General features: G+C 45.1%; 1 protein-coding gene across 5 annotated transcripts in view; it reads right to left on the minus strand.

The window, feature by feature from the left end:
- COL16A1 (collagen type XVI alpha 1 chain) overlaps positions 1-18,075 on the minus strand; it is a 142,777-nt gene that overhangs the window by 105,082 nt on the left and 19,620 nt on the right. For all 5 annotated transcript variants that reach the window (XM_081200005.1, XM_081200003.1, XM_081200004.1 and 2 more), the window contains exons 3-4: positions 6,653-6,727; positions 5,453-5,570 (exon numbers count right to left, since the gene is read on the minus strand). In XM_081200005.1, the coding sequence (XP_081056131.1) occupies positions 5,453-5,570; positions 6,653-6,727 (193 nt within the window). The remainder of the gene's footprint in view (positions 1-5,452; positions 5,571-6,652; positions 6,728-18,075) is intronic.

Genomic DNA, 18,075 nt, shown 5'->3' on the forward strand with positions numbered 1-18,075 from the left:
GTCTAATTTCAGATTCACTCCACAGCTTGGTTCCAGCCACTGCTCACCAAGGGCTCTGCCCTAGAGCTTCTTCTCCACCTTAGGCCCCACACTATGAACTGAGAGATAAGATAGGAGATAGCACAGTAGCCATGTTAAGCAATCCACTATTTTCTCAGACTCCCTTTTATAATAAAGCCATAATAATACTGACCTGTGTTAGAAGGGTGTTACATTGTGTACAATTTTTAAAATATACTTGAAATATGAAAATGTATCTATGTGAACCTGCTTGTAATCTATTATTTGCTTCTGAACTCCTACTTATGCACTGACCAATAAAACCTGTTAGGATGGCAAGACAGGGACTTCTTAGTGGTAGCCCTGTGGCACCCCTTGCTTGGACCCTTCAGCTCTGGCATTCAAGAAAGCTTAAACATCTATACATATCTTTTTAGTTATTGTCATTTCTTAGAAGAGTTTCGGTGACTGAAATCAGAATTCAGTTGTAAGATTTTCCACAGACTCCCTCTTTTTCTTTGTCTTTGTCTTCTTTTGGCCCTCACCGTTGTTTCCTTTGAAGCTGGTACTATCTGAGTGGTCCTACTCCACATGTGCCCCTGAGAGGTGACTGCACGCCTTCTGCAGACAACTACAGACTTGTCTTCTTTGGAACAGAACAAAAGCGGCAATTGCTAAGAAGGTGGAGGGGAGGGGAGCACTCTGAAAGGAGAGCCACGGCAACTGTTCTGCCATGCACCAGCTATTTCCAATGCCCTCAAATCCTTTGTAGCAGAGCCTCCTTCTCTGAAGGCTGAATTCCAGGTGTCTGAATGAGCATTAAAGCAAAGTACCATCATACATGCTGGAATATATTTGTGTTGGATGTTGGTGGCACCATCGGGATCTAAGCAGCCACTGGCCTCTTTTCTGCCATGCCACATCTTCTGAGTGTGGGTGGGGCAGGTGCTCTGGCTTAGTGGTTGAGAGGGAAACTGTGTCAGAAAACCCAAGGCACTTAAATTAGTGTTGTGATCATCCTCTGCCCGTTTCCTCTTGGCTTTCCGTTTTGTTGAAAACAAAACTTTAGTGGGCACAGAAGACCCAAACATGGTGGCTTAAGTAAACCTTACCAAAGAAAATAGGAAGAGCCTACTGGATCAGGCCAATGGTCCCTGAAATCCAGCATCCTGTTCTCACTGTGGCCAACCAGATTACTGTGGGAAATCCACAAGCAGGATTCAAGCACAGGAGAACTCTTTCCTGGTGTGGTTTCCAGCAACTGGTGTTCAGAAGCCTCCAACCATGGAGGGAGAGTAGCTATCAATAGCCCGCTCCACCATGAATTTGTCCAATTCTCTTTTAAAGCCATCCAAGGTGGTGGCCATTGATACTTCTTACAGGAATGAGTTCCATAGTTTAAACATGTGCTGTGTAAAGTACCGTACTTTTCCGTGTATAACATGAGGTTTTTTTCTTAGAGACTACCATGAAAATTTTTGGATCATCTTATATATGGGTAGTTTAGAGTTCGATTGTGGGATTAGTCACTGTTGATTGGTGGGAGTGGTAATGGCTGCTGCCGATTGGTTGCTGTGTTGGCGATAGGCTGCTAGCAGTATTGTGGGTGAGTTGGGTATTTTGCAATCCCCTCCCCAAAGCTCAACAATTCTGGGCAACCCTCCCCCCAAAAAGCTCGACAACTCTGGGGAATCCCACCCCCATTTTCTTAAATTTGAGTCCCCCAAAATAGGGGGTGTTTTATACAAGGGGACGTGTTATGCATGGAAAAATACAGTATTTTCAACTGAATCTTCTAATGTTCAGCTTCACTGGAAGTCCACAAATTCTAGTGTTGTAAGAGAGGGAGAAAAAATACTTTCCCCCACCCACTTTCTCCATACCATATGCCATTGTATAAGCTTCTATCATGCCACCTCTAACTCGGCTTTTCTCTGAGCTGAAAAGTCTCAAACACCGCAACCTTTCTTCAAAGGCGAGTTGCTCCTTCCCTTTGATCATTTTGGTTTCCTTGATGGTCTTTCATGGCCAATGGCTACTAGCTATGAAACACTCCCCAGTCTGGGTGGGAGTGGAGAGAATAAGTTAGGCAGTTGTGGAAGAGAAAGAGATAGACTGAGTTCTGGCAGGGAGGAGCGTTTTTACTTGAAGGTCTTCCCGACAATCAGATGCACAACAAAATGTCCTCAGTATGTTCTCTACTGCCTTTGCTGCTGCTGCTGTGCACATGTGCCCGAGTGCCCAGGGCTCTTCTATTTGCATCTTCCCCTTCACTGTTGGAGCGGAGTCTTCCTCTCCTCTCCTCTCCTCTCCTCTTCCTCCTCAAACTTGCAGCTGCAGGCGAGTGGAATGTTCTGTTCCTCCCAGGGGAAGCTGTTATTTCTGGCCTCTTGCATCTCCTTCTACAGGCCTCATGAGGTAGGATGGCAGGAGGGAGGCTGTACAGAGGAAGAGAGGGTCTGAAGCACCACTCCAGACTTCATTTCAGGCTCAGTTGTGTGTTGTGTGTGCATTCACTTCCATGCAACCACATGCATACATGCATGTTTTTTCCTGTTGTTGGATGGGAACGGGGGGATGCCACTGATGTTTTCTCCCTCTTTACTGATTTTATGTCCATCTGCAAACTCCAGAGTTCCCTGAGAATGTAGATGTCTTGCCCTTGTTTCCTGCTGGTCCTGCTTTGCCTACAGAGCTGTTGGCCCAAGCCACCCAATGTTCAATGTTAGAGGGAGGCTACTGTGTAAACTGACATGGTGGGTGTGTATGTGTGTTTTGACATTTGTGAAGATTGGAGGTCCTGCTGCTTTCAGTTTTACTTATGTTGCTGTTTTAAGTTATGGTTACAGGTCACCTTTATGAGGTTTATCAAAATGTTAATCTTATTGTATTGCAGTGCTTAAATTTCTCCGTTCTGCGTACTTTTAAGTGCCAAAATGCACAGGAAGAATAAAGCAGCCCCATAAACTGGGAACTGAGTGCAGCTGTGCTTTCTGATTTACTTCATGGGGATCAAAAGCCCCAGTGCCTGAACTGAAGCAAGTCCTGGAAAGGAGACGAGTCCTTGCAGCACCTCCCCTTTTAGACATTAAAGGCTGTCCTACATGCAGAGGCAGGAGAAGAGGGAAGCCAGTTTCTAAGCCTGCTTTTTCTGCACTGCTGCTGGGTCCTGATGAAAGGAAAGGCCTAGCTAGTAAACAGCTTAAGCTGCTTCAATCTACCCGTCTAGACCCGTCAGGCTGCCTGCCAAGTTTCAGTGGAGGAAGGAAAACACACATGGTGCAGGGATTGCATAATGGCCCTGGAAAAGGCCCAAGTCCTTTGCTCTTGTGCTGTGATTTACTTTCTAGGATTAAAACATCCTTCCAGCCATCAGGCTGTGGCTGAGGCTGAGGCACCCACACAATCCTTGCTCAGGGAGACCGCAGGCTCTTTTATAGAGTTAACAGGGTAAATTTATTTGAGTTTGGGGCTGGTACTCATTGGACACACCCTAATGAGATGTGTCCAAGACACACCCCAATAAGATGTCTACTCCCCAAGGGCTATTCGATTTACTACATTTGCATCCTGCCTTTCATCCCAGGAGCTTACGGCAGCATGCATGGTTCCTCTCCCCACCTCCATTTCATGCTCACAACAACCTTGTGAGGAAGGTTAGGCTGGGAGATGGTGACTGACCCCAGGTCACCTGGTGAGCATCACGGCTGAGTGGGGATTTGAACCTGGATCTCCCCGAGCCTAGTCCAGCACTTGCATCATGAAAGCCCACGGGCCTCTCATTTGCCTTCATCCAAGAAGCTCAAGGGGCAGATATGGTTCTCCCACTCACAGGCCACCAACTTACAGTGGTGCCTCGCAAGACGAAAAGAATCCGTTCTGTGATTCTCTTCGTTTAGCGGTTTTTTCGTCTTGCGAAGCAAGCCCATTGACGGATTAGCGGATTAGCGCTATTAGCGCTATTAACGGCTTTTAGCGGCTTATCTGCTGATCGGATCAGCTGATAAGCAGCTTAGCGGCTTAGAAAAAGGGGGGGAGGAAAAAACCCCGCAGGAACTCGCAAGACATTGTCGTCTTGCGAAGCAAGCCCATAGGAAATTCGTTTTGCGAAGCACCTCCAAAACGGAAAACTCTTTCGTCTAGCGAGTTTTCCGTCTTGCGAGGCATTCGTCTTGCGGGGCACCACTGTATCTTTACAATAAGCCCATGAGGTGGGCTAAGCTGACCGGTCCAGAGCAGCTGGCCCAAGAACACTCAAAAGCGGGGATCTGAAGCTGAGCCTCCACAACCCAATGCAGATTGCATCACCTTAGCTCTGAGGTGCAGTGGAGAGCAAGTCTAGATCCTTTTCGCATGTACTGCTGTCAAACTAGGTGCTCCCCTCATCTTTTATTTGTGCACCTGATTATTCCTGCCCAGTTATTCCTAATATTTGTCCCTATGGTCAGCTCTTGCACTGTACAGTATACCTTGAAGATACAGTGGTACCTCGGATTAAATACGCTTCAGGTTACATACGCTTCAGGTTACAGACTCCGCTAACCCAGAAACAGTACCTTGGGTTAAGAACTTTGCTTCAGGATGAGAACAGAAAACATGCTCCAGCAGCGCGGCGGCAGCGGGAGGCCCCATTAACTAAAGTGGTGCTTCAGGTCAAGAACAGTTTCAGGTTAAGAACGGATCTCCAGAACGAATTAAGTACTTAACCCGAGGTACCACTGTGTATAGGTACAGACTCAAAAGGCTGTAAAAAGAAGAAGGAGAGGAGGAGGAGGAGTTTGGACGTGATGTCCAGCCTTTCACTCCCCTTAAGGAGTCTCAAAGTGGCTAACAAGCTCCTTTCCCTTCTTTCCCCACAACAAACACTCTGTGAGGTGAGTGAGGCTGAGAGACTTCAGAGAAGCGTGACTAGCCCAGTAGCTGCATGTGGAGGAGCAGGGAAGTGAACCTGGTTCACCAGATTACGAGTCCACCGTTCTTAACCACCACACCATGCTGTATTTCTGCAAGTTCAAAATTTACCACTATCCCACCAAGCCTGGGGCAAATCATTCTGTGCGCCTCTGCCACCCTCAGTTCCCCATCCACAATATGGGAATTCAAGACACATGTTGCAAGGTTGTTGCACAATTGCTGGAGGCTGTACACCTCTGCATACCAGTTGCTGGGATTCACACATGAGAAGAGTGCTGTTGCATTCTGGTCCTGCTTGTGAGCTTCCCATAGACATCTGGTTGGCCACTGTGAGAACCAGCAGGGATCCAGCAGGTCTGCAGAGATCCAGCAGGGTCTTACAATAAGCTCTATTGTTATCTCTGCAATAGTGAATACTCAGTTCCTAAATGGGAATAAATAAGACCCACTTGGCTTAATAACTTGAACGACTGCACTGATGCCTTGAGGCACATGCAGCTACGTACTAGTTTTTGTAATCGAGAGCAGGCATACTCACTCTGTCGGTCGGACCAGAGGGGTGCTGCCCAGTCGCAGGATCATTGGGCCTTTGGGGTTGCGGATCTTCTTAATGGCTGAGGTCTTCAGCAGAGCAAACCTTTTAATTAGATTAAATCCTGCCAAAGACACAGAAGAGAAAGGAGCATAGCTTGAGAGTCCAGCCTCCCATACCGACGCCCAAGTTCCCATTCTCCCTTTACAGACAAGTTGCTGGGGCAGGTTAAACTCCGAAAATGTGAGAAAGTAGAAAGTGAAGGGCTCTGTGTGGCATTACAAAAAAATACAGTTTATCCTTTCTTTCTCTCTTTTTGTCTGTTATTCCCTGGTTGATTGAAAGTTCTATGTTTGGAATGCCACATTTTAAAATATTCTTTGCTTAGGGCTTGTCCTGTCACATTTAACTTGTTCACATGCATATTATATAAACCCTGTTGAGCTTGATACTAATCAATTGGTTTTCATTTCATTAGTTTTCATTTATGAATCACTTCCTGTGTAGGATCTCAAAGCAATTTTCACATTACCATAGAAAACACATATTGAACAATTACATTGCTGTAAAAACAATGTCAAAGCATTTGCAAGTGTAAAAACAATTGCAGATCAAATGCAGATGCCTCTTGGGATGGAGAACTTCACTTATTTAAATAGGAAAGGCATTGAAAAATGACAACACACACTTTTGCTCCAACAAATTCTGGAGGCTAAGACTCCCTCAGAAGGTGGTGGACTCTACTTCATGGGAGGTTTTTAAACAGAGGTTGGATGGCTATCTGTCAGGGAATGTTTAACTGTGATTCCTGCATTGCAGAGGGTTGGGCTAGATGACCCTCAGGGTCCCTTCCAACTCTACAATTCTATGATTCCATGATTCTATGAAATGCTAGGTCACACTGCCCATCTTTCTTCCCAGCTTCAAGACCAGAACGCTTGCCAGTCCTGCCTGTGACACTGCAAGAGATCCTCAGGCAGCTTTATGGACACTCCTTGGGCTGCATGACTTTGTGGTTGTTTTGTTTTCTCTTTGCTGCCCCTGAGCTAAGTGCATCTTCCTGCCCGATTCTGCTGGGTCTCAGATCCACAGGTGCTGATTAGATAGATTTATCTCTACCCCCTTGCAAATTCCTAGGGAGGAAAGAGGTTGTAGCCAGAGGCCAGCGAGGAGAAGAATTTTTTGGGAGAGACAAAACAAACTTACCAGTTATGTTTACATATTGGTCACTAGTCTGGTCCAACCGGAGACCTTCCTTTTGCATTTGGGGACATTTCTCATCTGCAAGACAGTGCATTGAACATGGATTGAGTACAGTGGCACCTTGGTTTAAGAACAGCTTTGTTTATGAACAACTTGGATTAAGATCGCTGCAAACCTGGAATCGTATTTTTTGCTCTATAAGACTCACTTTTTCCCTCCTAAAAAGTAAGGGGAAATGTGTGTGCGTCTTATGGAGCGAATGCAGGCTGCTCAGCTATCCCAGAAGCCAGAACAGCAAGAGGGATTGCTGCTTTCACTGCGCAGCGATCCCTCTTCCTGTTCTGGCTTCTGAGATTCAGAATTTTTTCTTTTCTTGTTTTCCTCCTCCAAAAACTAGGTGCGTCTTGTGGTCTGGTGCGTCTTATAGAGCGAAAAATACGGTAGGTGTTTTAGTTTGTGAACTTTGCCTTGGAATAAGAACATGTTTCGCTTCCTGTCGAGTGTGTTCCATTTGTAAATTGAATCCCCTGCTGCTATGGGAAAGCACACCTTGGTTTAAGAACGCTTTGCTTTAAGGACGGACTTCCGGAACAGATTAAGTTCATAAACCACGGTACCTCTGTAATACATTTGAAAGCTGCCCATATAACCTGCCATTAAAAATTAAGCTGCAACTTGTTAGTCTGTTCTTTTGTTTTACAAAGGGAAGTGCGTCTGAATAACAATTACAAACAGAATTAGGGGGTGTTGCTATGAACTTTGGAACTGTTGAGAAATCTCCATATATGCTATGACGCTAAGTCCTGCCTTGCCAAGACCCCATGTGAGATCCTTCTACTCCAGTGTGTTGCACTTTATTTCGGAAACGAAGACAATGAATAATAGTGTAGTATAAAGCAAATGACTCAGCCCTTTGATATGCATTTACCAGAAACCTTGTTTTCTCTTCATAGCAGTCCCACCCAACCGGCAGCAAGCCTGTGCTGAAAGCTGGCTTGGGTACAACATATCCCCACAGAAATTAAGCAGACGTGTGCAAGACGCCATCACAACAAAGTGACTATGAGGATGAGCAGGTAAGCCCACCATTCACATTTCATGGTAGCCTTGATTACACTAGAGCCTTGCACAGACAAAAATCAAGGCACACAGATTGTGCAGATGGGGAACAGAATCAAGATGCAGACCTCTGGGCCAGTCCTACCATTAGGCAGGAGGCAGCTGCCTCAGGCGGCAGCTTCTGGATAAGTGGGAAGGTGTTAGAGAACAGGGGAAGGTGTTAGAGCATTGGCAGGTGTTGTAGAACAGGACAGTGTGACTAATGTCTGCCCTGCATCTCCTAAACTAGCCTTCTCTCTTCAGGTGTGGTGCAGGATGCTGCTCATTACCCATAGTGAAGTAATATTCAGGTATCAGTCTTCCTGGCTTCAAAACTTGGAATGGGGTGAGGAGGCACCGTCTTGCCCTCTGACCCACACAACAAAATGTCCTGAACAAGCCTTGTGCAAGCATAGGTTGTGGCCAATGCTCGTCCTACTCAGAGTTAACCTGTTGAAATAAATAGGCCCATTAAGTTCAATGGGTCTACTCTGAGTAAAACTTAGTTGGAAACAACCCTTTCCCCTTGCAAAACAAGGGGCTCTTTCTGTTGATTAATGAAGGCTGCAATCTTAATAGAAAATCCCTTTTCTACTCAGAAGTCCCACTGGATTTAGTAGGGCTTATATACAGGTAAACCGGCCTAAATCTCATACAATTAGTCAACTGAGTTTGGATTGTTGTTGTTTTTAAAAAAGGAGGGTGACAAGCAGTGCTTTTTTCTAAAAAAAAATGTTTAGGGGTACTCTCACTTTGACTCAAGAAAATCACCATTTTAAAGTTCAAATCAGGAAAAATAAATACAGTAAATAGACAAAAGTACAAAGATTCACAAAATGTTTGGGGGTATGTGTACCCCTGCGTCTGTCCCCCCCCAAAAAAGCACTGGTGACAAAAAACCCTCATTTTAATCTCTCCATGAACAGGAATAAATGTGTATAAAATGTAGGTGATGCCATGCTCCACCCAGTTTCCCTTTCCCTCCTAACTATTTCTGTTACTATTGTGAAGCTTTCTCTGTCCCCAAAGATTATCTAGTTATTTGCACTACACAAAAAAATACTCTAGATTTTATCAATGCGTTGCAATGTTGCTGAGATCTAAAACAGCCACCAGAGTAAGCCATGGCTGGAAGCTCCACTCTGCATACGCACAGATATCTTCCAGCTCCTTCAAGGTGCCTCTGGCAAAATGAGGGTTGATCCCTATCCAGTTTCCACATTAGATGACAACCGGGATGATGCATCTCTCTTGTGGATATTCTGAGACAGATAAGTAAAAGATGTGCACATTTTTTCCAAACCTTCCGCGTCATCCTTGCCGAGAGGCAAAGCATTTCTTCATCGCCTATGAATTCCACCCTTTGGCCAAGGAGCTCAAAGTGCCTCACAAGGAGTCATGTCATTTCACTCTCACAATGACCCAATGAGGTAGGTTAGGCTGAGAGCCAGACATTTCCTGAGGCTGCCCAGTACTTTTCATGGCTCAATGGAGAATGAACTTGGTCTCAGTGAGCAAAGTCCTACAAGTTATCTATGACACATCGATGATCTCTAACTGGAAAATAGGGAGACCCCACTAATGGGGAGTGCCCCAACCCAAGTGAAAGTGGGTCACTCCAGCTTTCTTTCCTTCTTTCTTTTTAAGAAGAGAAAAATTAAGTGTGAAGTAAGAGGGACGAAGGTGGCGCTGTGGTCTAAACCACAGAGCCTAGAGCTTGCCAGTCAGAAGGTCGGTGGTTCAAATCCCCACGACGGGGTGAGCTCCTGTTGCTCTGTCCCAGCTCCTGCCCACCTAGCAGTTCGAAAGCATGTCAAGTGCAAGTAGATAAATAGGTACCGCTCCGGCGGTAAAGTAAACAGCGTTCCCGTGCACTGCTCTGGTTCGCCAGAAGTGGCTTAGTCATGCTGGCCACATGACCCAGAAAAACTGTCTGCGGACAAAAACCGGCTCCCTCAGCCTATAGAGCGAGATGAGCTTGCAACCCCAGAGTTGTCCATGACTGGATCTAATGGTCAGGGGTACCTTAACCTTTAAGAGAGTGAAGAAGTTGCAAGGGAGAGAGACATCTTCATAAACTATGGCGAAAACCTGGAGCATACCTACACAACAAACATCTTGTCAGTTTTGTACGTATTTAAACTTCATGGCTACCCCCTTCAAAAGAAAATCATTCTGGAAATTGTGGTTTGTTAGGGGGCGCCCGGAATGCCAAATTAGCATTTAACATTTAGCATCTGTCATTGTAGTTCACTTACTGGATAGCTTAACGCCAGTGATCCATGCTCTGGAAACCTCCAAGTTAGGCTACTGTAAATGTGTTACACAATAGGGCTGCCCTTGAAGGTGACTCCAAAGCTTCAGAATCTGGCGGAAAGTACTTTGCCTGGTGAAGCAATTTACATCAATTCTTCAATAAGTTCCCCAGCTGCTTATCTGCTCCTGGGCCCAATTCAAGGGCTTACCTTTAAAGCCCTAAACTGCTCCAGTTTTGGAATACTCTCCCTAGAGGGATTTGCCTGGTATTGATCTCACAGTCCTCTCAGCGCCATGTTAAGACATCATTTGTCCAGGCATTTTAAAGAAGCTACATTCATCTTTGGTCCTCCTTTTTGTTCTTCAGCAGTTGTCTTTTAGCTTTTATTGTTTCGCACTTGACATGTTATGCTTTTATTGCATATTATTGTTGTTCTTATTCAACATCACTTTGGGATCTGCTTGGATGGTGGACAATTTAGGCTCTTTTTTCTTCCTTCCTTCCTGTCTTTTCTTTTTTTAAGTTTAATGTATCTTACACAATTTTTTTTTTTTACAAGATTGAAACATAGTACAAGTACATTTCAGACTTAACCAGCTTTAGCAATATAAAATAAGATAATGTTAATAATAAGTCACAAAGAAAATGTTTAATATGACATTGAATCCATCCATGGTACATTACATTGCCCTTAACAATATATGTGGTCAAAAAAACACAGTAAAAGTGGTTAAATATTCATTGCGGAAAATAAATACACACAGTGGTATCTTGGTTTAAGAACAGCTTAATTTATGAACAACTTGGATTAAGAATGCTTCAAACCCAGAAGTAGGTGTTTTGGTTTGTGAACTTTGCCTTGGAATAAGAATATGTTCCGATTCCTGTTGAGTGTGTTCCATTTGTAAATTGAGTCCCCCACATGGGAAAGCACGCCTTGGCTTAAGAACACTTTGGTTTAAGAATGGACTTCTGGAACAGATTAAGTTCGTAAACCAAGGTACCACTGTAATCAAATGCAAAGAAGAGGATTAATTCCACCCAATTCTCCACTACTCCTTTTTCCATGATCTCTGCCAGGCCAGTCAGTTGGCACCTGCCCCAGGAGGGCAGGAGATCTTAGCCTCAAATTGATGTGGTACTTTCTGCATTACTCTTACCTCTTCTTCCCTTGGCAGAAATATCTGTGTTTCTGATCCAATAAGGGTTTTTTTTAATCTTTGGTTTCCCACTCTAATAAAATACTATATGCTTTTTTAAACAATTTAACATTTCCCCCCACTATTTCTTTTTGAAATCCGGAGATTGTATAACTAAACCCCTTTTTATTGTCTTCCTTTAAAATTTCATTTAATTGCCTATGGTGTAACCAACTTTGTAGATAGTCTTTCAGCTCATCATACTCTTTTAGTTTGAGTTTACCTTCTTCTTCTGTTAACAACTCTCTATATGTCAAAAAAAGTAGAGACATCACCTTGCCAACAAAGGTCCGTATAGTAAAAGCTATGGTTTTCCCAGTAGTGATGTATGGAAGTGAAAGCTGGACCATAAAGAAGGCTGATCGCCGAAGAATTGATGCTTTTGAATTATGGTGCTGGAGGAGACTCTTGAGAGTCCCATGGACTGCAAGAAGATCAAACCGATCCATTCTTAAGGAAATCAGCCCTGAGTGCTCACTGGAAGGACAGATCATGAAGCTGAGGCTCCAATACTTTGGCCACCTCATGAGAAGATAAGACTCCCTGGAAAAGACCCTGATGTTGGGAAAGATTGAGGGAACAAGGAGAAGGAGAGGGCACAAGGAGATTGAGGGCACAAGGAGAAGGGGATGACAGAGGACAAGATGGTTGGGCAGTGTTCTCGAAGCCAGCAGCATGAGTTTGACCAAACTGTGGGAGGCAGTGGAAGGCAGGAGTGGCTGGCGTGCTCTGGTCCATGTTGTCACGAAGAGTCGGACACGACTAAACGACTAAACAAACAAAACATATGTCAACCAGCTTACTTTGGGGGTTGACTTAAGTGAAAATGCTTCATTGGGTGACAGCCACCATGGTGTTTTCTGCTCTAACAGATCTTTATATTTTCCCCACACTCTTATTAATGACTTTCTTATTATATAGTTTGAAAAGCCTTTATGTTTTTTCCCTTTTCCATACCATAAATATGAGTGCCAGCCAAATCTATTGTCGTGTCCTTCTAGTTCTAACTCTTCTTCTTTTTCCAATTTTATCCAATCCCGTATCGAAACAAGACATGCTGCTTCAAAATACGATTTCAAATCTGGGAGAGAAAAGTCTCCTCTATCTCTTAAGTCTGTTAATATCTTATTAAATGTGTTCTAATATATTTTAACTATTGCCGTTAGCTAGTATGTCATTGTCACTTTGTACTTGATGATGATGTTTTTTAAATGTTGTAAGCTGCCTTGAATCCTGATTTTGGAGGAAGACAGGATATAAATACATTTAATAATAAAAAAGGAAGAACACAGGACTTCTACACAAAGCCCAGCTGGCTTATGGAACTCACTGCCACAGGATGTGTCTGTGGACACTGGCATTCTTTTAAAAGGGAAGCTCACAATTAGGCAAGCTCATGGTTAGCCAGGTTATCTAAACGAAACTTCCTCAATCAGAGGCAGTGTACCTTTGAAGACATTACACCAATGAAAACAAGAGGGGGGGGACTGCTGCCTCTTCACCCTGAGATGGGGATGGGGGAGAAATTTGGTTCACTCCCTATTTTAATGTGAATCTACCCAATTCACATTTCACAAAGCAATGTGTAAACCACAAATCTGCACCACACCCATTTTGCAATGCAGTCCTGCAAGCCCCCTCCATGTGTCTATTATAGCATAGAACTATGTCAACACTAGGAACAATGCACACTAAAAAGCTGATGAATTCTAGTGGTGCAGAAATGTGGCAAACTGACTTCAGGACTGGAAAAATTAGAAATAGAGAGAAACTGAAATTTGCCAGATTCACCCCTCTTTCAACGCATCTGGTTGGCTTTTCTTGGAATTAGGGTTAGGATGCTGAAATTAGGATGAGCTCTCTTTAATGTTCTTTGGTGTCATACCAGAGAGCTGCAAAGTCAGAAACTGACTCCTCCCTGATGAATGATCTCGGAAGTGCGGCATTCCCTGGAGTGTTGGCTTGAGCTGCATCATCACAGCCAGTGTGCAGCTGTGGCCACGGTTCACTGCAGCATGTGTCTATAAAGAGACATCACAGCTCCCGAAAAACTGCTCCTGAGGGCCCTTCTGAGGTCCAGGCTACAACATCTGCTTAACATCTTTCTGCTAGGACTATTTAAACAACAACAACGGGAAGGGGAAGTCAATGTGCTAGCGTGGGCCATAGGATGCCCTTGGGAGATCATTTGGGGCACTTTCTGTGCAGCAAAAGGAGAGCGTGGAACATTCTAGATAAAGAACCAACATCACAACCATTTGGCCTTCAGCAAAAATCCACAGTGACTTTGAGAGGGAAGCTGTTAGCTGCCACCCAAACACCTCTAGGCAGAAGGCAAGGGAGAAATGGTTCAAATCAATACATAGCAATGTGACAGAAAGAGTGAATAAAAACTTTTAAACTGTCTCAAGATGGAGTGTTTGGTGGCGGGATTCCCCACATCGACAAGTTGTCTCCAGATTTTGTCAGAAGTGAGATTCAAAGAAGTTATTCATGTTCTGACGCAACGTCTGAGGAATTTCCAAGGAAGTCAACAGAGTTTCAATAATATGAACGAGGCTTGAAAGAAGAGTTGGGAAGGGGAGCTACATCTGGCCACAGCTGGCGAGGGGTGGAAGGGTCAAGTTCACATACTGACTTGAAACAGCAACAGGCAAAATCTTTTGGCCTTTGCAGGTGGCTAGTTCTCCATGCTGCTTTTTTCCAAAATGACTGCTTTGAATTTTTCACTGTCCATGGAGGAGCCAAACAACTGATATGCAGTGTAGATAACATGCTCTGTGATATTTACAGGTAGCTATAGGGACCCTCTGATGCCAGAAGTGGTATTGTCAGGCATTCAACAAGGTCCAGTGTTGACCACCAAACTTCCCTGACTCTAATAGCTGTCCTTCTGGCCCCAAGGAAGAGCACCAGTGAGCAAAGGGAGTGAGGGACAGGTGAGCACAGACAGGTAGAACACACAGGATAATAATACTACATTTTTCTATGGCATCTTAAGTAACTTGACCAAAATCACAATGGGTAATCTGTAGCAGAGCTAGAAAAACTGAAGGTGCCTTTCCCAAGTGCCTTGCTTGTTCCTAGCTACTGGTTATGCTTGCATGCAACACATAAACACATAGTTTGTTTTAGCCATAGTTTGTTCAACAAAACATGAGTCATCTGACAAAAGACAAAACAAGCCACAGTTGGAATATCCAAAGCTTGTTCCCCACCACCACCTGCTATTGCCTCTGTGGCTTAGTGAGCAGGTGGGGTGGGGTCAGGGACAAACAAACCATGGTTAAGGCAGGCTGTTGAGTTTGTACATAATGCTAAACCATAGTTAGAACAAGCCACACTTTATAAGCCAAGAACAAATTGTGGCTTCACATCATGGCATTATGTTGACTTATTTGATTCAGGCAATTGATAGCTTCAACCAGATTCTCCAATCAGGGTACATTTTCTTAAAATAAATAATCACTATAAATGCCATCATAAAACCATAGTAAGGCAGAACGAAATCAAGAACACCCACCTACCCACAATTTCCCCAAAGCTTGCCTTTTGCAAGGGAGATCTTAACTGCCTCTTTAAATTTCAAGGGGCATTTTCTTTCCTGCTCTCCAGAGCTGCACCCCCACATAATCTATAGGCACTGAGCCCTTCTTTTTTGCCAATGGTGGCAGCTGCCACGATAACTCAAAACAGGAGAAGAGGAAAACGATCAAGAACAAGTGGGGCAGTGAGCGTACGAGAGGAGTCTGCTGTTTACCGTGTGCTTAGCCAATAACTGAGAAAAACAAGCTCATAAGTCAGGAAGACGGAATGTTTCTGTTTAATGCATCACAGACGAATGAAAGGAGAGCATGTGAAAGTTGGAGGGAGTGCAGATGAACTCTGGACATCATCAGTGCAAGCAGGTAAGGGAGAGGCTGCATTGCTAGCCATTGGGGGACCCAAATTCTGCCCCTGCCAGAGACAGGCAGTATTTTTGAGGCAGCACAGCATTAACCTGAATAGCTTAATTGCCTCAATATATTATGCTCACTACCAGAGTATGTGAGCATTGGACAAATAGATAGATCAGGAATGAGCCCATCCAGGCAGGAAGCTGTGATACAGGGCAACAGTTCTATCCATGGGGTTCTCTTAGGTCATTCTGCTTGCTCATGAACCGTATCCTGCTCTATTGTATTCTATTTGGGCCTGAAATACAGGAAAAGAGCCAGCCCTGTCATTAGGCAACTGGTTTGAGATGAAAGGGCAGCCAATGGTTGGTAACTTAAAGGTAAAGGTACCCCTGCCCGTACGGGCCAGTCGTGACCGACTCTAGGGTTGCGCGCTCATCTCGCTCAAGAGGCCGGGAGCCAGCGCTGTCCAAAGACACTTCCGGGTCACGTGGCCAGCGTGATGAAGCTGCAACTGGCGAGCCAGCACCAGTGCCGCACATGAAAATGCCGTTTACCTTCCCGCTATAAAGCGGTACCTATTTATCTACTTGCACTTAGGGGTGCTTTCGAACTGCTAGGTGGGCAGGAGCTGGGACCGAACGATGGGAGGTCACCCCGCCGCAGGGATTCGAACCGCCGACCTTGCAATCAGCAAGTCCTAGGCACTGAGGTTTTACCCACAGCGCCACCCGCGTGCGGTTGGTAACTTAGTGTGTTGCTATTATTGTGTTTTGACAGCTGGGGTGGGAGGAGGCACACATGACTGGCATTATCTTACTCTGGAGTAGACTACCTTGGTAGGGGTGGGGGCACAATTTGCTGCTCCACCCCAGGAAGCAAAATGCCTGGGCCTGGGCCTGGCATCAAAGTATCTTCAGCTCCAAAAATAGAACCAATAAGCAACTGCAGATGTATCTCCAGGCTTTGTCCTATTTGTGACACAGAACATCCATTTATAAGGTCCCATTTGGTTGGAAATGGTTTCTATAGCCACTGCTGAACCTAAGCCCGGAAATGTCACCTCAGGCACTTGGCAGAGGGAAGCAAATCTTTAAAAGGGGAGCAGCCTTCAGTGCAAGAGAGGCAATGGAAGAGACAGAATAAATAAGGGCCTCAGCAGAGCAGAAATGGAGCCCAAGTTCAGCTGCCAGCAACTCCAGTTACAAGGATCTCACGCAGCAGTGCTGGGGAAAGACCTTTCTCAGCCTGGAACGCTGGAAAGGAATGCCAAGGTGCAAATTTACATCAAGGCCACACTTGGGATCCTGTGTACAGTTCAGATCACCTCACCTCAAAAAGGAGATTGGAAAAGGACCAAAAAAAATAAGCATCACATAGTTAAATTATGGAACTTGCCCCCACAGGAGACAGTGATGGCCACCGGAATGGCTTTAAAAGAGGATTGGAGGAGGAGAGGGCTATCAATGACTCCTAGCCCTGATGGCTCTGCTCTGCCTCCACAGCTGGAGGCAGCAATCTTTCTCAGTAACAGTTACTGGAAGCCACAGGAGGGGAAGGGGCTCCTGTGCTCAAATCCTGCTTGTGGGTTTCCCACTGGCATCTGGTTGGCCACTGGGAGAACAGGATCCTGGACAAGGTGGGCCACTAGCCTGATCCAGCAGGCTTTTTGTATGTTCATGATCAAAACAAGGAGTTCAAACAACTTCCCTTTGAGGAAAAGCTACAACATTTGGGTCTTTTTTTAAGAAAAAAGACTGACTAAAAGGAGACTAAAAGGTGCATATACATGGGGTGAAAAAAGGATAGGGAAAATCCCCCCCTACTTCCTCTCTCTCTCTCTCTCTCTCTCTCTCTCTCTCTCTCTCTCATATAATACTGTCGTACCTCTTGCTACGTTCAGTTCAGGTTATGTCTTTTCAGGTTGCGTCCCGCGGTGACCCGGAAGTAATGGAACAGGTTACTTCCAGGTTTCGCCGCTCGTGCATGCGCAGATGCTCATAATGACATCACGTGCATGTGCAGAAGCAGTGAATCACAACCCGCGCACGTGCAGACGCGGGTTGCGTTCTGCTCATGATGCGAACAGGGCTCCAGAACGAATCCCGTTCGCAACCAGAGGTACCACTGTACTAGAACTAGAGGCCACACAATGAAGCTGAATGCTGGGAGATTCAGGAGAGATAAAAGGAAAGACTTCTTCACATAGTGTGCTACAGTATTCTGCCACAGTATGTAGTGATGGCCAGCGGCCACCAACTTGGATGGCTCTACAAGACAAATTCATGGAGGCTTAGGCTATCAATGGCCATTAACTATGATGGCTAGGCCCTGCCTCCGTCACCAGAGGCAGTAATGCTTCTGAATGCCTGTTGCTGGGGTCAACGAGGAGGAACATGCTGTTCTCCTCAGGCCTGGCTTGCAAAAATCCCTTAAGCATCTGGTTGGCCATTGGGAAAGCAAGATGCTGAATGAGATAGGCCTTTGGTCCACTCCAGCAGGGCTCTTTTCATATTCTTATGATAATAGCCACTGCCAGGCAGGAATAGACAATATTGTGCAGGATAGACCAGCGAGCCAGCTCAAATTCATAGCTTCAATTGGGGAAAGGGGTCGGGCTGGGAGAGAGGGACTGCCAACTAGATTAAAACATTCTGCAATAAATGAAAACAAAAAACCCTGTTGTCTGGAGCCACCATGGAAGATGTTACATTCTCCACCCCCTCCTTTATCCAGCAGAGGAAAGCAACTCACCCGCCCCGCCCCACCCCAAGACTTGAAACAAAGCTAGCGGGAGCCACAGATGTGCTTGGAATAAGTGCATCTGCCACTGAACAAAGACAGATGCATAAATGAAGCACTCTGTGCCCAAGGAACCAGAACAGATTGCCTCCAATTGCAGCAGGCTCTGTGTTTGGAGTCTCAAAGGGCCTTGCGGGGTTATTCCTATGCTATCACTGCTCTCCTCTTCTCGTT

This window comes from Podarcis bocagei (assembly GCF_964188305.1).
Source record: "Podarcis bocagei genome assembly, chromosome: 7".
NCBI classification, from domain to species: Eukaryota; Metazoa; Chordata; class Lepidosauria; order Squamata; family Lacertidae; genus Podarcis; species Podarcis bocagei.